Raw genomic sequence first — 23284 nt, 5'->3', positions numbered from 1 at the left:
ACGTGCGCACATACACACACCAACAAAGCCCTCTAAGTGTTTGTTTGCATTGCTTCTTGATCCTTACATTTGTGAAAACACACCCAATGGGAATTAAGTTACAGACAGACATCCGCTATTTTTGACAATTTATCAGTCAAGCTCGGGCACGATAAAAAAACAAAAACAAAAAAAAAACGGTCGGCCGTTTTACCGGGCTGGACTCTACGCTTGGTGAGTGGACGTCCTGCTGGCTCATCTCGGGCATGTCAGAGTCCTGCTCTGATACTGCAAATCAGAAACGGAGTCGTGTGACGTCACTTTTGATGTCTCAGAGCAGGAAAACAAGTGCAGACTTGTTTACTCACAAGCTTTGCGCGTCTTTCGGGCGAGAGCAGCAGCCAACTCACTTTGTACCTAATGGAAACGGCGAGAATTTTATTTTTTATTTTTTGCACAGTATATAATACTGCGCTGTACAGTAAATTGACTTACGGTGGATGTGAGCCTTTCTAGAGCTTTCATCTGGAGGATCTCACTGCAGACGTCCCGGTTTCCCTCAGAATCCTCCTCTGACCTGCGAGAGACACAAAAACGGCTTCACTTGTAGTATTTAACTGATCCAAAACTAAAAATTGACTGGGGGGGGGGGGGGGGGGGGGCAGGAACTTATCAAAATTTAACTGATCCAAAGACTGACCAACACAGCCAAAGATGAATAATAAATAAATAAAATAATAAATAAATTCAACAAAAATAATAAATAATAAATAATAAAATAAAAAAGAATTTTTAGAAAAATAAGATCAAAACAAAATTGCTCTAAAATGAATAAAAAAAAGAAAATTATAATAAAAAATGAATTACTATCAAAACTCTGGCCCAAGCAATTTTAGCTTGCATGCCAGCTGTAAACTAGCATATACATAATCCTGCACCCCTTTCGCTCCCGGCTGTTTTACTGGATTTTGACTGATTTTGCAAGGCCCACAGAATATTGTGTTCTATTGCTATAAAAAAAAAAAAAAAAACATGGAACCTACCAAAAGAAAGATTTGAGTCTCTTCTTTTATCAGAAAAAAAAAAAGTATATTTGTATGTTTCAGTTTTGTAGCAATTAGCATTAGAATATAACTAAGTTTCATCATTATTCATATTCCTGGTGAAAACAATGGCAAAAAGAGCTTGTTGCAACATGGCCCTGGCTGATCTCTTATACTCTTATGCCACCTGCTGGCCGTTTTTGTAATAACTACCATTGGTTCAACTGGTCTCTGCAGTTTAGTGGCTGCAACAAAGCCTTCTGTATAGTCTAGTATAAAAAAAAATAATTAAAAAAAAAGTCTTTGGGACACAAACCATTTAAAATGGAACATATTTATACGTATTTTGGAGCAAATGAGTTAAGGTTCAAATATGGGGAAGTGTAGACATAAGAAATATGCTGAAATAGTGTGTGATTTCACGTGCTCAGTGGACACGCCCACAGCATTTGAGAACGGGGACAAAAGCTTGATTTTTCACAATTTTGAAGCTTCATTTTATATACGTGCCAATTGTTTTGTTTTTTATCATTCAAATTTGGCAGGGTTTATGTACATTATATCTGTTGGGTGTCATATTTAGAATTCATTTATTTTCACTACACAAAGACTTCAACCCCATCTTTTGAAGGGGTTTTCCACCTTTGGTAAATATGTGAACATATAACCACATACATTGCATTGTGTGTGATCGATGAAAAACAACTGTATAAATCCCACATCAAAAACACACGCTTGTAGATTTTTGTCTTCAACATTGGCAGACTGCACCCGAGGTCCCTTCATCTAATATGTTCACTTTGAAAAGCGGCATTCCGAACGGTCGTCCTCACAGCACAGTCTCCGGCAGATGTGAGCGCACCCACAGAACAAATTTGCATATAATTTTTATATCAACAGATCCCAGTGGAACGGGCAATTGTTACTGAGGAGGAAGGATGGGGCTGTGCGTGCGTGCGTGCAACTGAAGCAAATTGCTGGTTATGCTTTCCTATCAATGCACATGCATGTAGTCATAACTCAGAAACGCAAAATATTCAGGGCCTCTATTATTGGAAAAACAGAAGCTGACGATTGTAACTCAAAATTTCTATATCACAAGTAAAGCAACAGCGGTGGCTGAGCTGACCAGAATCGAGGCAATATTGCTTGAAAGCAATGGGAACAATGCAAGCCAATCTACTCTTCTGGAAGCCACAACATGTGTGAAAGCTGATCCGAGGTCAGCGAAGACGCTACTGGTGAACGAGAAAAAACGCACTTGCCTTGGCTGCTCGCCTGGCGGGGCGGGGTGGGCCTGCTGATGGCGTCTGGGGACCGATCCACCAGTTCCAAATGACTGGGACTAGCCGCAATCTACACACGGACGTTCAAAATGAACTGAGCGAGCGGTGTCTGGGATAGTCTGGGATGGATGCATCAATGTTTATTCTAAACAATGTACAGGACTGATGCGTTTTAGTAATGGATCGATGTGGACGGGTCTCGAATAAGCAATCGGCTTCTACCCGTCAGCCCTTCTTTCGGATGTCAATGTTGCAAATGATGTGATGTGATTGATGTAACCTGTAATGTGTCCGAAAGGAAAAAAATGAATAAAACAAAACAAAACAAAGCAAAAGTGATGAAGATGATGTCATCGTGTCTAAATAACATCCGTGTAGACCTTTGAGGGTTTTCTTGTTCTGGCTTTCCAGCGCATCAAGTGATGGTGGATTAGCACGACTTCCTCCGTGTTTGTCATAAAAGATGCCACAAAGTAGATTTGCGTTCCAGGATGAAAGAGGCAAAATCTATAGCTAAACTGATGGACTGGTTTCCCCAAACCAAAAAGCCAAAATATCCGTATGCAGCCGGTGGGGAAAGTGTGGACAACACTGCCTTGGGGTATTTGCATAATTCATCCACAGTGATCGGATGCATGATGATTGCAGTGGGAACAAGAAGATTAAACATACATTGAGAAATTATTCATTTGACTGAGTGGTGCAGTAAATTATCCAATCGACTAAAGCTAACGTTAAGACACGTCAGATTGTATTCAATATTGACCAATTTTGCTAAAATGATGATTACAAGCAGGATTTCTTTTTTCTTTTTTTTTTTAGCGTATCAACAGAGAGGATATAAAAATCAAATAAATACTTTTATTTAACCAGTGTTATAAGCAGGTCTAAGCGATTTATCTGCAAGTGTTTTTCCAGCACAACTACTGATGTTCTGCTTTTAACCGATATTTTTTTTTAAGAGCGACAGACCGAGAGAGAGAACATGAAGCGGGAGGGGGTGCGCGTGGTGGAGAGACAGCAGGTGCCAGCAGAGCAAAAACGCAGCAATCAAAGAGAAACAGCAGTCAAGAGCGCCAGACCGAACGAGAATGTTGAATACATAATCGCATCTGTACTGAGGGTCTGCGCCGATTATTTGGGCCAATAGTTAGGATCAAAGGAGGAGCTCGAACACAGTTAAACACAAATAAAATGTTTGTTTATGTTATATGTATTGATATACTGTATATTTGTACCACACTGTTTAAATTCATTTCAGTTTTTGCAAAATCAGTTTTGACATATGCTGTTATGTCAGCATGTGATACTGGAAAAAAATATAGTATGACTGTTCACTTATTTATTATAATTACAATCAATGACATATAATATAATATATATTATACATATTATAGACTTAAGACTTAGACTTGACTTTATTGATCCCTTTGGGATGGCTCCCTCTGGGAAATTTACATATCCAGCAGCAAGAAGCACAGATAATAAATCAATCAATAAATAAGGTTATTACACCAGAGATTGAATAAATAATAATAAAAAATAAAATATAAAAATTCAATCAATCAATAAATAAAAAGGTTATTACACCAGAGATTGAATTAATAATAATAAAAATAAAATAAAAAATAAAAATATAATGATATTATTTATTTATTATAATTAACTAAAATTTATTGCAATTTATTATAACACTGTTTATAGCATATTTGCCAATTCACCTGTTTGCTGAGGTTTTTGGTAATTTATTATTATTTGTTATTTGTTGCTTTTGTGCACAAGCCAAACAAATAACAGGATCGCTTTGGTGCCATCTGGTGGCACCTTGGCGACGAATAACTGTAAAAGTGAGTTGAGGAGCTTCACTTAGCCGAAAGTTGTCATATTGTGGCATCTAAAGGCAATTACAGTATTCTATCTTCCTTACGGGGGGCGGAGTCAATCACTCAGATGTTTACTAGTCGCGGCAGGGTCGAGGTTCACTGTATCACTTGCACCTTTCCCGACCGGCGCAGACGAAAACGCGATGTTGCGCTTTGAAATGCCACATACGCGACTTTTGTTCATTGATCTGAGTGACAGATTGAGTTCAGTGGCAGCCTCAGCAGGAATCCCACACACACGCCGCAAAGGCAAAGCAAAGAACTTGAGCCGACACCCGCTGGATGCGGAGGGCTGTGCACAAGCACAGCGAGGATTTCAAACTCTGAAAAGGGATTTGGATTGGTGCAGGAATTAGAGGAAGATATCGGAGAGCGTGTGGGCGGATATATGTGATGTCACATGAGCAGGCATGCACAGGACATCCACCAATTTGAGCTTTTAAAAAATGTTTGTTTTATATAGAGCTTGATTTAGACCAGCAACCTTTCCTGTTAAAAGAGCCATATTAGGCAAAATAAATAACCAAAAATTTGTCTGGAGCTGCAAAACATTTGAACATTGTGATGAACAAAACAGTATTTTAGTGTTTGTCTAATGTACTTGAGGGCCCAATAACTAATGAGAGCTGCACCAAACACAAAATATGCAGCATCCAATACTTTGAAATTCATTTTATCGGCTTCTCTTTTTGAATTATTATTGTGTCTTCTTTTATTTATTTATTTATGTATTTATTTTTATCTTTTTTTTTTTTTTTAATCAGAGTTCGTTTTTTTCATACATTTTTAGACTTTTCTGACAATTTTATGCACATATTTGGGATTTGTGGTTTTGTTTTTGGACATTTTGTGTCGCCTTTTATAAAAAAGAATTTTCAGAATTTTTTTGCCATTTTGTGTACATTATAATGGTAATTTTCTGCCTTTTGTTTTTGGATGTCATGGTTACTTTTTTTAACTTTTTTTTTTTACCTTTTTAAAATAAATTTTCAGTTTGTTAGAATTTTGTGTAAATTATATGGTAATTTTACGTTTTTCCTTCTTCCTTTTTGGACATTTTTAGTTTAGTTTTTTTTTAAGTTTGTCATCTACCTTTCATCTCTTTTCTTGACAACTTACAAATTTGGACTCAGACATTTTTTTTTAGTATTTAATTCTTCATTTTTTATCTAAATTGTTAATTCAAAGAATATTTTATTTAAAAATAAATAAAAATAAATATGTAAAAAAAACACAAAAAAACAAAAAACAAATACAAAAACAATACTTTCTACTATTTATTTTTTAAGAGCTCCACAAGGATCCACAGGAGATGGACTAAAAGAGCCACATGTGGCCCTTGAGCCGCAGGTTGCAGACGCCTGTTTCTTGACTTACTTTTTTTATTTAAATTTTTTGTATTAATAATTTGTGCTCTCTCCCTTCTATAACATTCCCTGCGCACTTAACTCATTCACTCTCAGCCATTTTCACAGAAGCAATCCTGTTCGCTCCCGGCTGTTTTACTGGATTTTGACTGATTTTGCAAGGCCCACAGAATATTGTGTTCTATTGCTATAAAAGCATGGAACCTACCAAAAGAAAGATTAAAGTCTCTTCTTTCATCAGGAAAAAAAAGTTTTTGTTTCCATTTTGCAGCAATTAGCATTAGAAGACAGCTAAGTTTCATCAGATTTCACAAATCTATTTAAAATTGTAATTTAGCTTTTTTTTTTTTCTCTACATGTCGCTGGTTGATCTCCTTTGCTTTGCTGCCACCTGCTGGCCGTTTGTGTAATAACTACCATTTCTGCAACCGTTCTTTGCAGGTGAGAGGCTGCATCAAAGCCTTCTGTATGCTCTAGCAAAAAAAAAAAAAAAAACGTATAAATACATCTTTGGGACACTTAAAACATAAAAAAAAAACGTATTTACACGTTATTGGGAGCAAATGAGTTAACATTTTGCGTCTGAAATGACATAAATCATTTACATGACTTGCTTTGCAACAAGGACCTCTCTGTCGCTGTTCCCCTCCAATTGTGAATACATCAATACGCCAACGTCAGAGCACCAAATTGACGTCTGTGTAAAAGCGGGAGAATGTGGGTCAGATCAATGGAGATGCTAATGGGGTTGCCACATCCCTGTTAGTGACGAAAGACAATCCCACGCTGGTTTGGCGCTAATACAGCATTGCGTGGTTTACGTCAACAACTCCCAAGCCATCTATCGAACCCATTTCAGTCCCGTCAATTCGTCCGTGTACTTACGGGCTGTTGGTTCTGCCTCCAGAGCGAAACTGAACGTACGGCGCAAGTTGGAGGAGGAGCCTGACAGCTTCCGGCCAATCCCCTTCATTGGCGCGAAACTCACAGGAGGTCGAGTCGCACTCCTCGAAACTGAACTGGTAGTAAGTGTTGGAGTCTGAGAAGACGACTCGCTGGTCCACTGGCAAGACAACACAAAGTTTATTTCGAAGCATATTCTGGGCTAACGTTATGTCTCCCACATGAGCGGATTGGCGTTTTACCCGACAGGAGGACCCCCAGCTCCAGCAGCACCTGCCAGACGCGCACAGCGGTGGTCCGACAACGCACGTACACGCACTGCTCACACAGCCACTGCACCAGCTCCACGCCGACATAACTGCGTCTGTCAAATACGGCGACGTGCGTAATCGGCGGCGCACATTGATCAGTCCCGCAAGGAGACGTGCGAACAACAACAACGCAAGTCGAGTCAAGTGTACCGTATGATGCGGGCCAGGTGGATCTTGTCTTTCGCTGGGTACGGCCCATGGGAGAGGAAGCCATTTCGCACGGCTCGCCCAGCGCATGGAAAGCTTTGGGAGCACGACTGAGACACAGCATAGGATTTAATAATAATAATAATGATAATAAAAATAACAATAATACATTACATCTTAACCAATTTGATGGGGCAAAACTATTAAAGCAATGTAAAAAATATTCCAGGTCTCCTATATAAATGCTTAGTGCGCCATATGTGGGTGTCTTTGTATTAGGGATGCACGATAATATCGGCGGCCGATAATTATCGGCAATTATCACCCAATTTGACGTCATACAGATAAACCAGATAATAAAGAAATTCGCCAAAAATTATTATTATTAATGACAGTGCTGCAATTTGTGAAAATGAGAGCCAAGTTGAAAATCAGCAGTGAGCTCATCTGTATTGGGGCTAAACAAACACTCTGTCGCCTCATAGCTAAACTCAAAAGATGACATCATCTGTGGGTGCGTGTGTTCAAGCCCTCACCTTATTCACCGTGGGGCCAGCACTTGGTCCGGGGATTGTGTCAGGTGATTGCTGTTGAAAAACGAAACACACACACACACAGCCGTGAGATTTGGCGAGCGCGCGCGTGTCAATACGCTGAACAAACACGACTCCAACCTGAGAAAGACCAGTTTTTCAATCCCAAAACACATTAGTCACTGTTGTCAAATTCAATAGCCTGAACAAACCGCCTTCTCATTCACCTGCTAACGTGATTCACAGTTTTTTTTGTGCACGCGTGCCGACTATCTGACCTCAAATCGGTGAAATATGACACTCTTATTTTCGAACCGATACAAGAGGGCACTGTGACGGTATTCTTAATCGCTTACGACCATCACACAATGTTGTCAACCTTTGCCCTGGGCACGCCCAAGCTACCACTACTTTCCCTACCAGGAAATAGCCTCTTAATCTTTATGGATTATGATGGTGGCAACTGAGATTATTGACACACACTCAATGAGAACCGATCGTTCCCAAAGTCTGCTTTTCTCCTCAGTCGTCTCACAAACTCACCACTGGGCGACTCATTTATACAGTACTGCACACTCGGGTCTTTGTGCGTTGGCTTTGATTCCTTCTCCTTAAAAACACACGCCTCCATTATGGGGGGCACATTTGTTGTCAGCAGAGAAGAGAGACGACGGCTATAAAAGCGAGAGCACACGCTGACACGCTTATCGGCGGCGATGACTTCAAAGTGCGTCTGGGCAGAAAAAAAAAAAGCGGCGGCAGAGCGCGAGGTCGTTATCTGCGAGGGATGGATCGCTCTCCGATTGGATTGCGGGCGTGCGCGCTTGCCGTTGATGGGTCGGTCGCATGCAAGGAAATCAAAATGGAGACGTCAGAGCGCCGATGAATAATGAACACACGAGGAGGAACGTCGCTAGTAAAGCCATACCTTGTCATTTAGGTTTAGGGGTCAACGACATTAGTCAGTATTGTAAAATAAGCAAATATTTTTTGAGGTGAGGTGACGATGGCCGTTTTTTTTTTTTTTTTTGGGGGGGGGGGGGGGGTACAACATTAAAGAACAATAAGAAGCAAAGTTAGTTCACTTTGTTTCAATACAAATAATTGTTTGAGCTATAGCGCAGACAGACAATCACAACAACACACGAGACAAATTAGCCAGCTGCCCACTTTTTTCGGCACACCAACAATAACACAGTTCTGTAAAGTGTCACAGCGTTCTTTGACAAGTAAAGTTTTTTGAGTAAACAGCTGTAGCCTGCGCTTTAGTGGGCATAAACTAGCGACGAAACTCCAACTTTTCGCTGCTAATATGAAAGGCTAGTGGCTAGCGGGGTTAGCTTCAACTCATTAGCTTTCGGCTAACGTTGGACTTGTCAAGCTAGCTTCCGCTGCGCATGTGTGAGCACTACTTTACTGGAGTGTCGAGCTGGGAAAATTAATCGACAAGTAATCGATTATCAAATTAATCGACAACTATTTTAATAATCGAGTAATCGTTTGGAACAATTTTTTCATTAAAAATTGTCCGAATACTCTGATTTCAGTATATCAACAGTATTTTTTCACCGCTTTCTGTCCTTCATGAAAGAAGACTATGATTATCTTCTGTGTTTAATTAAATCAGACATTTGCAAACATTTGTTTTTTGGAAAACAATGACCAAACTGGTGACATCGTACATCATCAATCTCCCTCTTTTCCCTTTTTTTTTTTTTTTTAAATCACGACACAAATACAAAAGTATGAAATAACCACCAGTGACTGATTGGGCTAGGTATCGATTCAGATTTCCAGAATCGATTCGATTCGATTCACAAGGGCCCGATTAGATTCACAACGATTTTCGATTCAGTTGAGGAATTCATGCGGCACATATTTTAGACAGTCAAAAGTACCAATGCTGCAAAGAGTAGAAACTTTTTGCTCTAATTTAATGCAATAGTAAAAATATGAATATTGACATTAGGAATTGAATCCATTAGTTACATTAATCTGTTTTATTTACCATGGCCTTATAAAAACAATAAATGATTATTTTAACCAGAGTACAGGCTGTGTAAATAAAGTGACAAAAGGGGGGGGGGGGGGGGGGGGGGGTCGATATATCGATACATGGTTTTATGTATCGATATTGGGATATGAAAAGGCGTATCGATACGATATCACTGATTCATAAACAGTAATCAGGGAAAAATGCTTTTGTAATACACTTGAATGCAAAATTAAAATGAATCTGATTAGTCGATTAATCGACTCTAAAAATATTCGATAGTGACAGTGTACAGGCTTGTTATATTGTCAAAGTATTTTCGCTTGTTTTCATTTTATTTGATTAGATTTTTTGAACACCCAAAACGTGTTTAGAGGCGTCACAAGCGAGTATTCCGTGATGAGGACTCGGAGGGGGATTGTCTGGTCATCCCAGCTTAAGCTGCTGACCCCGTGACCCGACACTGGATCAGCGGGAGGAAAACGGAACGGACGGACGCGTATTGCGCATACGTGACTTCCTCCCACCTCTGCAAATGAGCCGCTTCATTTTGGCGTGCAAGTGTGACTTTGCTTTCATCAAACCTTCAACTGGGGAAGCTTCCTCATGGGAGAACATGAAAGACATCGAGGAAAGGTTGAACTTTCCCACATGCTGAGCAAAGCGGTTGTCTCTGAAATATGTTCACATCCATATGCTAATGTCATTTCCAGACATACTTTATGGATGTTTATGTATTTGTACTTTTCACATATTTCTGCACTTTTAGCAGCGGTAGTGTTCCGTCATTAAATCATTATGGAAAATAATCGTTTTTGAACATATATTAATCGTAATCAAAACCAAACTGCTTCCAAACGCTAGCTTTTAATTCTGGGGAGAAAACATGTCTCTCATTAACTTCCGTTGACGCTATCCTCACCATGTGCGTTCCTTTAAGTGTCCGGGCGGCTTCGTTACGCAAAGCTGGGGTAGTGTTTCTGTCATTAAATTAGAATGGAAAATAATCGTTTTTCGACATTTGTGAATCGTAATCTAATCGTCACGTGTCAAACCTCAATGAATCTAATAATCGATGTATTGGCACACCCCTAACTGAATATGTGAGGTGCGTTGCATTTAAAGGGATACTTCACTTATTTAGTCCATTATAGCAATAAAAAGTTAATATTTTTTCGATAATTAATTTTATACTTTCATTATTTTTCACGTACAATTAGTACCCTTAAAAACACATTTTGCAAATTGCTGTCGTCTGAAAATGACATCACAAGGGTTCAGGTAACCAATCGCAGCTCAGCTGTTTTCTAGGTTTGGTCATGTGACATTCACAAGCTGAGCTGCGATTGGTTAGCTGAGCCCTTTGTGATGTCATTTTCAGTCGACAGCAAGTTGCAAAATGTGTTTTTAAAAGGTTCTAATTGTATGTGAAAAATAATGAAAATATCACATTTATTATAGGCAAAATATTATCGTTTGACTGCCAAAAATAGCGAAATAAGTAAAGTTTCTCTTTAAATACACAGTCACCTCAAAAAGTATTGGAACAGCGCAATCAATTCCTTTGTTTTTTTTTTTTTTTTTTTTTTGTTTTACACTGAAGACATTTGGGTTCCACATCCATAAAATGACCAAGAGTAGAATTTCATATTTACATCTAGATGTGTCAAACAACTGGCAAAACAGTACCTTTTGACTAGGGGTGTGAATTGCCTAGTACCTGACGATTCGATCTGGATCACGATTCATAGGTCACGATTCGATACCGATTAATCCCGATACGAATTTACAAGTCGATTGTTGCGATATTTTTACTCAAATTTATAAAATACCATTCAGTTAACTTATACAGTACATGTACACTGTAAGATTTGTATGAAAATGTATTATCTTATAACTGTGAGCCACTGTATTTAACAAACAGGTTTAACAACATTTTTCATGTTTGAACAGCATTGAAATAAAATATTAAGACTTAATGTTCCATTAATATAACATTTTTCCATGTTTAAGGTGTGAAATTAGACGTTTTGTTGAATATTTTTCCATCAAAAATGGATGTTAAAAAAATCGATTCGGCTGCCTATTGAATCAATTCGAGAATTGTGTGCTGTAGTATCGCGATATATTGCCGAAACGATTTTTTTTAACACCCCTACTTTTGACACATGCTCATGGTCACCTACGCCCGCGAGGATAAAGCAGTTTGGAAAATAAATGAATGACAGTATAAACGTCAAAACAGATTCGAATGGATTGCCCATTCACAAGAGAAAACATTGCAGAAAATTTGAGCAATTTGTTCTAAGGGTCAAAAAGTTAAGACACGACTACAAATCAGTTACTTGTGACTGTGAAAAATGATCTATCCCCAGTCGTACATCATCACCTTAGGTCAGTAGAGCAAAGATAGAGCGACTACGATGAAATAATAATCCACCGTGGATGCGCCTGCAGCGAAGATAGTGATGATGTTATCTCGTCATTTTAACTGTCACGTCCTGGCTGTAAATGATGGATGCATTTGTGTTGTTGTTGTTGTTGTTTTTTCCCCCACACTGGCTCAACGATGAATTCATAGACAATTTCACTAAATCACATGATCATTAGCGCAACCGTGTTTTTGCAGTATAACCTGAGGGTGGTTGCCTTGACTACCGGAGTGTGAAGGTATGGTGTCTTAAACCACCAGCAACTCGAGTAAATATGGACGAACGCGCGCGCACACACAAATGTACCCCTGCGACAGTCACGCTTGGGACACGTCGAGACGAAAGCGGTTTCAGCCTTGCTTACAAATAAACTGTTTTAGCGAGCGGCATCAAACGCGGACGGAGAGCCATTCAAACTGACGTAACTCACACTCTTCTTCCGCAGGTGCAGCCCGTGTTTAAGTAGTCCCGGCAGGTCCCGGATTTTGTGCTTGAGCTGAGCTTGGTCCCGCGCGCTCCGGTTCCAGCGCAAGCCCGCGAGCAGGCCGTCCTCTGCGGGCTCCGAGTCGTCCATGACGTGCCGCCCCCGTAAAAGTACGCGAGCGAGCGGCGTGTCCTCGAGTGGCTCGTCCTCAACAGGCGCACCGTCGCCGGCGCCAGGTCGCCATTTCCTTCCCTCCCTCCCACCCACCCCACTTTCTCGGTTCTCCTCCTTCCTGCTTTCCGCCGGTCACGGAGCAGCGACGTGCATCTGCAACGTGATGGGTCGCGCGCGCGTGTGCGCGTTTAACCAGCGACTTCGCTTGTTCCGCAGCACGGGCACACCTCAGGTTAGCAAGCAGCGTGACGAGGCGTGCGCGTGATTGTGATGGGGGGGGGGTACTTTTCACGATTAATTTGGATAGCATTGACAAATTTATATTTGTTCTTATTTTTAAGGAAGGGACACTCAATAAGTCCACTGTAAATCTTCCATACTGTATTGTTTTTTGTTGTTGTTTTTTTTTAAAATGTATAAATACCTCTGTCTCGGGTGATTTTTTTTCTCTGGTTTAAATAAAGGTTTTGACTAATGCTGCATTCGAGGATGGTCGGAAGTCGGAAAAATCCGAGTTCAAACCAGGAAGTGCGTCCGGGAACGCCCCTTGAACTCGGAAATTCCACTCGCGAAGTCGGAAAAAAACAAGGACTCCGACTTCACTGGCGGACTACATGTGACGTCACTGAATAGCAAAACACAATTTACTCGAGTATAAAACTAGATAGCTTTCTTCCAAATATTCGACATATCTTCATGTAACGCAACCTACGTGACAGTATTGCTGCTATCTCCCTGCATGAAATTATACGGTAAACTACGTAACTGTATGGAATGCTTATGAAATAAGATAGCAAAATTGCAAAAAGGTAAGTTTCTTGGAGGTCAAATTGAGTTTTGAGGACCAAAATAAAAAACAATTTATCCCTATCCGCCATTTTGGTTGTTTACTTTGACCTTGAACGCTTTGAGGTCGGAACTGGGAAGTTTCAACTCGGACCATGTTCCGACTTCCGACCATGCATTCGAGGATGGTCGGAAGTCGGAACTATCCGAGTTCAAACCAGGAAGTGCGTCCGGGAACGCCCCCTTGAACTCGGAAATTCCGATTTCCATTCAGTTCCATTGTCAGCCTATGATTTGATACTGTCAGCTAATGTGAAAAAAAACACAAACAGGTGAAGTGTTTTTGTTAACAAAAATGGTAGCTTAATTGACATAATTGACAGTAAAAGTGCATTTGTACATTTTTACTTATAAGTACCTACCTTCCAGTCTGTACTCATTTACTTTTACTATACTTTTTTTTTTTTTTTTTATACACAACTATGTACTTTTACTTAAATATAGCGTGAGCACCTTTCTATAGGTAAACAAAGCCAGTCTTATCTGTATGTGTGCATTTGTGGGGGTTGCTATACATTCCAGTTTAACCTGAAAACAGACGGCAGGTGAGCTGAAACATGAGATGGCTGTTTGGTGTATTAGACACAGTGGCTCCACATATTTTAAAGTGCACAATTTAAACTTTTTTTTTTCTTTTTTTTTTTCTGGGTGGCTCGGTGGTTAGTGCATCTTACCTCACAGTTCTGATGTCCTGAAGAAGCAGGACCTCAAGTTGTTAGAAGACCAACTGGTTCTGCATCGATTTGACACCTTAAGTGATTGAAGGACATGAAACAAGGGGGAGAATCTGAGAAAACAAAATCACGTGTTGTAAAAAAAAAAAAAAAAGTAATTGATAGATCCAGATTGAAGCATACAAGGTGATGCTCCATTTGCTCAGTATTGTACTAAAAAAAAAAACATTATTTTGTTTTTGTTCTATATTTGTTGTTGTACTCTACAATTGCATAAAATGTCACAATCATTTAACTCCAAGTTACTACTTAATAATTACTAGTAATACTACTACTGTTTCTACGACGACTACTACTATCATTACTAGTAATTAATAGGTAATTACTTTGTAATTTTCACAGTTTTTGTTTCCTTCATTAGCATTCAGCTATTAACATTCAGCTTTCAGCATTCCCACGCAATTTCTCCAGAAATTGCTTAGTCTGGTTTTTACAAGCTCTTGTCATTACGTTTTTACCAAAGTAATCATTGAAATCACATTATTTGTACTTGTACTCTTTTTTTTTTTTTTTTTTTTTTTTTTTTTTTAAAGGCTTTTAGGGGGACTTTTTTTTCGTGTGCCATAAGGACACATAACATTAACCCTTACCCTTTAATTCAGTGGTGTCCAAACTACGGCCCGGGGGCCATTTGCAGCCCCCCGTCCATTTTTTTAGTGGCCCGCGACATGTGCTAAAAATGGCATTTGACTCAGTTCAAATAAAATAAAAACAAAAATGTTTGGAGATGGTCAAAGTAAGAAGGGAGGGTGTCAAAAAACACAGGTGCTATTAAAGGTTATTTTAGTGAACTAAAACTAACGAAAAAACTAAAATTCAAAAAACAATTTTGTTAACAAAATAAAATAAAAACGAAGATGCTTTTTCAAAAAAGAAAACTAACTGAAACTACATTTTATGTTTACAAAACTAACTAAAACTAACTATAATTATAGCAAACATGTCCTTCGTTTTAGTCTTTGGTAATTAATTTAATGCATGAGCCTTTGGGGATGATTTCCAATGTGATTTGTAGTAGATTTATTTGGATATAAACCGGAATAATGACGTCGAGCCCATGGTGTTTTTTAAATATTGCGCACAAGTAATACACAATACACAAATAAATAAATCAAACTAATACTTAAACTAAATAAACTCAAACTAAGCATTTATTAAGGAACTAAAACTAATAAAAAACTAACAGAACCACCCTGAAAACTAATTAAAACTAACTAAATTAAAAAACAAAAATAAATAAAAATTAAAATGAAAAATTCCAAAACTATAATAACGCTACTGTCATATTACAAATAAAATGGTTTATATACTGTAGCATTTTTCTAAATATGCAAAAGCACAAATAAATTATTTGTACAATTTTTAGTACTAAACACAATTTCTCTTCATAACATTATGTGGCTCTTGCGTCCTTCTGATTTTCTTTATGTGGCCCTCAAATGAAAAAGTTTGGACACCCCTGCTTTAATTGAAGACATCAAGTGAACATGGTTGAAAGAGAATTATTTTTTTTTCCCAACTGAAGATTTCTGAAGGAAGCCGATTTTGCCACTGCGGATGACATGACAAGCTGTGCAGAGTTCATCTCCAGTGCACTTGGATAACTCGGCTGTCTGCTCAAATTTTTCTATCGGCTAAATTAGGTTATTTTCAAATGTGTTAAAAAAAAAAAAATGCATAATAAGACAAAAGTAAACCAGAAAAGGGTCATTCATTTCTTTGAACAAAACAGCATTTTCACAAACCTCCTTATGTTGTCTTTACTAAATTGCTGAGAAGAAGGAAAAAAAAAAAAAAAAAAAAAAAAAAAAAAAAAAAAAACAGGGAATTACACCCAGCCTTCCCCTGACTGTGAAGAATGATGAAATAAACGGCTTGGTGGGCCCGAGGGATTCTACTTGCACCCGCCACTACTTGTGCATACGGTGCAGCAGATGCACACACAGCAAATAAACCTGATAATATGACCTGCTGAATAGATGATCCCAGCATAATATCTGTAGGTTGCACATAGCGAGGATGGATTACAGTACAGAGGGGAAGGAGGGAACACATGGAACATGGAGCGAGCGTGAAGCAATCAATTACCATGCGAGTTGGTAAAGCCTTTCATCCCCAAACTGTCACGACGCACACACAAATACAAATACAGTATGTATGCAGTCCCATCATTTTTTATTTATTTTTTGCTCCTCCCCCAAGCTTGTGTCCTGCATACAAACTCCGCACACGTGGTCAGACCTCAGACATCTTCCTTTATCACACACTACTCAGAGAACACTCTTCAAACAAGTGCACTCTTGATTAAATATTGAAGCGTGCCCGCCTGAGCTCCACTGAGCCAAGACACAATTCCTCTTATGGATTTCAACATCCACAGAAGAAGAGGACAGAGTGAGCTAAAAGTAGTAGGCCAGGAGAAAAAATAAATAAAAAATGCGGTGGCGCCTGAGATACTAATTGTATTCGTTCTGTGACCCTATTCCAAAAAGAAAATAGTATTTTAAATAATCTTTTCACGTTGAAAAGAAAATGCCAATAATCTGATGCAGCCTTCCACAAAAAAAAAAAAACACAACCAAGCATTTTTGTTTTTACTCCTTTCGTAGTAAACTGCCTCCGTGTCATTTTACCACTATAACTCCATACCAGTTCCTAACTTTATTCAACTAATCAAAATCCTAAATAATAAACTATATTTTCCCTTCGATTAGCTACTATTGTAAGTGTACATTACCTCGCTTCTTGCAAAGTCAGCTAGGAAATATTTGACCTCTTGAAGTCAAGCGATAGAAAAAGGTTGCTCTCATGAGTACACTGCTTCAACACTGCCATCTAGCGTTATCAATAGTAAACTGCAGACTTCAGGAGGAAAGATTGATGCTAGTCAGCAGCTCAGCAAGTGCACTGACATGCGACCACTAGAGGGCGACCTAACCACACGGAGATGAATTTTAATGTGTTCTCTATATGCACACCTAACATAAAACGGGCACAAGTGTATTTCATAAAGCTCATCAGACGGTAGATATATACATAATATAATACTCCTAGGCATGTATTATTTACGACAGATTTTTTATTTATTTTTTTTACTTATTTGAACGGCCGCATGTAAATATGGGTATATTAGTGCCCCCAACTGGCCATGGTGCGCATGAGTGTACGTTTGAGTACTATTTTTTTTCTAGAAAATGTAATTACGCATATAAAAACTTTGAAATTGCATTATCACACCTCTCACCACATCACACCTCTTCTAAGGTCGACTATAGCATTCGTGCGCGTAAACTTAATCTCATTCATCCATCCATTATCATTTCTCATTGGCAAAAGCAATGAAAGACAACAAAACAAAAATGTTTTTGATGCGAACATAGATTGGTGACATTTGACATTCAATTTTCCTGAGCGCACAATGAAACTATTCTATGAAACCAAAAATAAAGCACACTTCCCTTTTGGTATTTTTCACTGATGAAAGGCTAAAATGAGGAACAGTCATGCGGGGACTTGATTTTGTCAAACGGCAATTTGTGCCTGAGAGGCAATAAGGTGACACACGATTTCACTAGAAATCTGAGAGGAAATGGAAAGTAACTGATGAAGAGGAAAGGATGTCAGAGGCTCGACACACATGATGCAAACAAACTTGAAAGGGTTCAACTCGTTAAACATTACACTGCTCGCTTTTCTAATTTCTTGTTCCTGATTGTCCTACGATGTGATTTCCAGAATGTTCTCACATTCTACCTCTCACAGCTGAAGTGACCTACTGTATGATGAAAATGACAAACTTGTCATCATCTAGAGTGGAAGAATTTGCGCAATCGTTCGCTGACTAAATACTTTTTTTTTTATTCTTCTTCTGCCGTACTGTATATTCACAGTGGCCACTGATGTTGCCTGGGCTGACTCACGTCATGTTGAACAGGATGATGAGTGAGAGAAAAAAAAAAGAAAAAGAAAAAAAAACACGAAAACGTAAACCCGTTCTTACAACATCCTCAAGACAGCATGTCAACATTGGAGGGGTTTTTTTTCACTCTCACTGGAGTTAACTAATCGATGAGTTAACTGAGCAATGTTAGCAAAAATAGTAAGACGTGACATGAAATAGTCTCGTGTTGAAATATTCTATACAAGTTTTCTACACCAAGTACCACCTCAAAACAATACTTGGCTTGACTTCTGCTTTCGGCATCAATTCATTAAATTGCAGTAGCTTCCTATGTGAGTCATAATTAGCAAAAGTTTGGCCATTATTCTTTTTAATCAGTGACTAAATTCCGAGGGGAAAAGATTACTTCATTTACCACGCACAATAATAAAAATTCTTAAAGCATCCATCATACGTTACTGTTATTCATTTCATTATTTTCTATTCATGGACTAGCAATGTTTTTAAAATAACTATTATGGCTTTAATAGGACTGCATTATCGTAGGTTTACTGCACTACTACTGCACGTCCCATTTTTGTTGCCTTGTTTCATGTAACGATTCATTTACATTATGAAAAAAAAAAAGCCTGACATTGTATTATTTATTAAAACTGTTATTTTTCAGTTATTTTTACATAAATAAGTAGGGATGTAACGATATCCAAACATCCCGATACGATAATTATCACGATATTGTGGGGAGGTTGGCGATATTTAAAAAAAAAGGTCACAATATTGTGTAAAAAAAAAAAAAAAAAAGCACAATATTGTGTGTTATTATTGTTATGTTTTATTGTTGTTATGTTATGTTAATGCACGCACACATTGAGTTCCTCCGCATATTGACTCTGTTCACACACATATTACGTTCCCCTTCATCTGACAATCAGCGTAGATTTTAAACATAGAAGGCCAAAACATCCCTAATGAAGATTAAATTGCCCTAAAAAACGTGCTAGAACTGCACAAATGGAAATCAACCTGACTTTTTTATTTTTACAGATGTGTTGCATTTAAATATCACGAACATGACGACGACGATATTGTGGCAGTTTTAATATCACGATATCTCACTTATCGTTACATCCCTAGAAATAAGTGATTTAAAAAAAAAGACGTTTTTAAAGAAAGACCAATATATTCGGACAACATTTTTTAATAAAAAAAAAAAAAAAGACATTAATGGCAATTTTCTTTTCTTCTAATTTCTAGTTCTTGATGGTAAATTACCTTGAAACAAGGCCGGGTATCGGCACGATACCGATACCTGTATCGGTACTCGCCCATCCCCGCAATTGTAAGCCACCGTAACATTCTGAACATCACGACTGAACTTAAATATAAAGGGTAAAATTTCATTATAAATAACTGACTTAAAAATTATAAAAACCTTGTCTTAAAATATATTTTTAAAATTGATTCAAAGCAAATGAATTTCAGGTAAATATAACAGAACTGTGCTTGAAAAAAAATGTACTCATAAAGTAATAAAATGTAGCATACTAGATTATAAAAAATATCAAATATTTATTTTTTTACTTCATGGTATGATTAAAAAAAAAAGAGGTAAACAAAACTTCTGGAATTGAGAGTGCGGGTGGTGGTATGCATGGTGAGCAGCGAGTGAAGCTAGCATGTGGCCTTGCCATATGAGTATTTATAATATTGGCAGAATTGATGGTGCAAGATCAAATTTTGCTTAAGAAACTTTGCATCTACCATTAGAAGTTCAATAAAATAATTACATTTCAACCAGGATTGGTCAACACAAAGGTAACTAAACTGTCTTTTGAATGACATTGATAACATAAGAAAAATGTCATCGCATCATTAATACTGAACCGTGATTTTTAAATGATGGCTGTCATCCAGATCAAAAGTATTTTCAGTATCTGATTCATAGATGTACTTATGTAGGAATAACTATGAAGCAATGAGGCCGAAAATATACTGAATGGACATACGGGGTTAGGGAGGGACCAAAACAAAAGTTACAATATCAGTCACACAAATGGATAATTGAAGCAGGAAGGTATTAGGAAATCCCTGCAGTCAGTCGAGTATATAATGGCGGGGCCGTATGAAGACAAGACAAGTTCCACAAGCCCAAAGGGGTCAACACAAGAGGAATCTCAACCAGAGACGCAAAACATGCCTTCCCAAATGAGTAAGTGAACGACTTGCAATGGCGAACGCTTCCTGATTTTGGTTCCTCTTTTGCCATCCATTCATAATTTTCTCGTGCGTCCACACAGATGCACAAATCCTTGCTGTGGGTTTGCTGGCTTTTCTGCTAGCGCGTGCCACCGCAGCTCCGCTTATAGAAGCACCCACCGCCTTTCCATCAGGTGGCACCTCAAGTGAGGAGGAAACCGAGCCGTCCAGCTTGCTGAGCTCCTCCGACGTTTGGGACTCGATTCTGGCTACCGCTAAAGTGCACCAGAAAGCTGTAAGCGGAACTTCAAAAAGTCTCTTCATTGTCTTCTTCTGTTCTGTCTGTCATACTTCAATTTTGTTGTGCCCAATTTCGATTTCAGTTTGAAGATGAATTCCAAAACAATGTTGAGTTTCATTTGCTGGAGGACTACAAAGTACCACAACTGCCACCAAACTGCCCTAACTCCAACTTCAGCAAGGTAAGAACCAGAAGTGGAAACACTCTACTTTAAATAAATTTAAAAAAATAAAAAATAAAAAAAAATATATAAAAAAAAAAACTCTCAAGTAAAAGTACAAACATAATTACTCTGATTTGTATAAAAGTAAAAAAATAATATCAAATAAATAACCTTGCTAGCTACCATTGTCTTCACTTTTATGTTACATGGTTATCTAAATGCTGTTTGTTTTCAAAAGTAGGATACACAATTAAAAAGTTGTCAATACATATTCAAGCAAGTAAAAAAAAAACAGACAGTGGTAGCTCTGTTCAAATATCCGTTGTTTCTACCAATGCTGACAGCAAGCATGAACCGTTTGCTAGCATTACGCTAATTGTACTTTCCGAAGGCAACGCTACATACAGTACGTCACCTTGCTAGCTAGCATTGTCTTAACTTTTATGTTGCGTGGTTATCTAAATGCTGTTTGTTTTCAAAAGTAGGTTATGCAATTAAAAAGTTGTCAATAAATACATATTCAGGCAAGTAAAAAACAGACAATGGCGCCTCTGTTCAAATATGCGTTGTTTCTACCAATGCTAACAGCAAGCATGAACCGTTTGCTAGCATTACGCTAATTCTACTTTCCTAAGGCAAAGCTATGTGATTGTTTTGAACACAACAATGTAGAGTGCTCTTTGCTTAATGTTTATTTTGACAGTAAACTTCAACCACAGTGGCATTAAATAGCTATATAATATGAATAGTTCAATATTTGCCAAACAGATGCTTAGTGTGAAACTGAACTGAATTTACTGCCACCATTTTGCATCAGCTTGTATCAGTTTGTCCTTATTTAACAAAAATAAATAAACAAATGAATAATAGGGCAACGCTACTTCTTACCAATTGTCCATGAATGAATGAATGAATGGCTTACGTTGATTTTTGTCTTCTCTCTAGGAGGCTTGCCTCCACAGGCTGGCCCAAGGTCTGTCCATTTACACGAGTCTTCTGAAGCACGTTGAGAAGGACTACCCCGACAGTAGAATTCTGTCCGAGGCCAAACAGTACACTGCAATCCTTCTCTGGAATATCAAACAAAAGGTAGGTTGGTAATGTGCTCCCCGACAATATAGGGATAGGAAAGAAGGTGATTTAGTGATTCTGATGCTGTTATCGATTCTCTTTGTGTTAAGTAATAAAATAACACAAATGCACGTCTAAAGGCACTCTTGTTCAAGTTGCCAGAGTGACATCTTGCTAGCCAAATAGCATAATTTCCAAAACAGGGTTCCTGCGGATTGCAGCTGAATCCATTATTCTTAAAAACAAGGCCTTAATTGGCATTAAATGATGTGGTTTATATACTGTAGCAACTTTCAAAAAGATATAGGACATTGAGAAGATTGTGAAGTTGGTCTTCAATTTAATGTAAAATGGAATTAAAAAGTATTGAATTTAGCTTGGTTAAAGATGTAGCTAAGTCCTTTTGAACATCTTATCATAATATTAACAAACACTAATATGCTTGCTGAAAAGTCCCCCCCACCCCCCAATTGTTATGTGTAAATTCTCAGTCTTCAATGTCATCATGATACGCAAAAGTTGAATTGAGGAACCTGGACTTTTTGTTTGTTGAATTTGTTGTGTTTTTCCATTCGAAATTAGCTAACGACACTGTATGTTAAGTGTTAGCATTCAAGCTAACAATACGTTCACTGTTAGCATTCAAGCTTTAACATGGTTCCCCAATTACTATAGGGCACAATATAAAATCATTTCTATCTACTTTTGTGTTTTTAGCTATGTTGCGCTAAGTTAGCGTAACAACCGTTAACATTTTAGGAACAAAATTGCACCACATTGGATAATTTTCCTTTTTGTTTCTCTCCCACTTCTATAAGGAGGCTTAACCGAGCAAATAATTTAGAAATGTTTTAAAATGCTTGAGGTGCCATAACCCTTTTGAATTTCCATAGGATTTTATCTTTGATAAATCTATGTTGACGTCTTTCTTTATAATACATATTTTGACAGTTGTATTTGTTACTCTGTCCTGCAGATGAAAAAGACAGAAGAGGTGACAAGTTTGAGCAACAGCCAGGAGGAGAGCTTACTGGCATCATTGGACAATCCAGATGTTTTTCACAGAAAAATGACGGCGCACAGCATCCTGCGGCAGCTCTACATCTTCATGGTTGACGGCAAGCGGGCGCTGAGCCGGAAGGACAGGCGGAGGGGAAGACCCGCCAAGGTCGCCGTCTACAATACGTTGTAGGAGTCACATCCGCGACGGAGCCCGGGTCAGGAAAAATGGGCAAAACGCAAAGCAAATTAAGGGAAGTCGTCGTTGTAGCCGCAGTGAGATGTCGTAATCCATTGACAGGAATGATGATGTATTTATCAGTTTTTGAATGACGCACCAAAAAGTTTTTTTTTTGTTTTGTTTGTTTATTTATTCTTTGGAGAAAATATTTATTGCTCACACAAAATCCCATTGTTGTGAGTCTTATTTATTGAAAACAGTAATTTATTTAAAGGCAGACTGTTCGTATTTAATTTGCTTTGATACTTGAAGGCATTTGTAACTATATTTACATATTTATTTCAGGAGTTTGTCTTTGCTGAATGTATTTTGTAAACATGAATAAAATGTATTTGCCTATTTATGAATCAAGCTGTT

General features: G+C 38.1%; 2 protein-coding genes across 2 annotated transcripts in view; one reads left to right on the top strand and one right to left on the bottom strand.

Annotated features, from left to right (window-relative positions):
• Positions 1-12567, bottom strand: part of rapgef5a (Rap guanine nucleotide exchange factor (GEF) 5a) — a 38398-nt gene extending 25831 nt beyond the window's left edge. Inside the window, exons 1-8 of the mRNA XM_077506688.1 lie at positions 12308-12567; positions 7456-7506; positions 6923-7029; positions 6704-6825; positions 6444-6621; positions 475-556; positions 348-396; positions 194-267 (exon numbers count right to left, since the gene is read on the bottom strand). Of these exons, the coding sequence (XP_077362814.1) occupies positions 194-267; positions 348-396; positions 475-556; positions 6444-6621; positions 6704-6825; positions 6923-7029; positions 7456-7506; positions 12308-12451 (807 nt within the window). The 5' untranslated portion in view covers positions 12452-12567. The remainder of the gene's footprint in view (positions 1-193; positions 268-347; positions 397-474; positions 557-6443; positions 6622-6703; positions 6826-6922; positions 7030-7455; positions 7507-12307) is intronic.
• On the top strand, positions 12450-23173 carry il6 (interleukin 6 (interferon, beta 2)). Its single transcript, XM_077507643.1, is given in 6 exon segments — positions 12450-12707; positions 20235-20447; positions 20536-20634; positions 21562-21705; positions 22664-22864; positions 22867-23173. Coding segments are annotated over 6 exon segments (1068 nt in total). The 3' UTR covers positions 23020-23173.
• The last annotated feature ends 111 nt before the right edge of the window (positions 23174-23284 follow it).

Source organism: Festucalex cinctus, chromosome 19 (genome assembly GCF_051991245.1).
Source record: "Festucalex cinctus isolate MCC-2025b chromosome 19, RoL_Fcin_1.0, whole genome shotgun sequence".
Taxonomy (NCBI): domain Eukaryota; kingdom Metazoa; phylum Chordata; class Actinopteri; order Syngnathiformes; family Syngnathidae; genus Festucalex; species Festucalex cinctus.
This window is presented reverse-complemented; position numbering and strand designations above follow the sequence as displayed.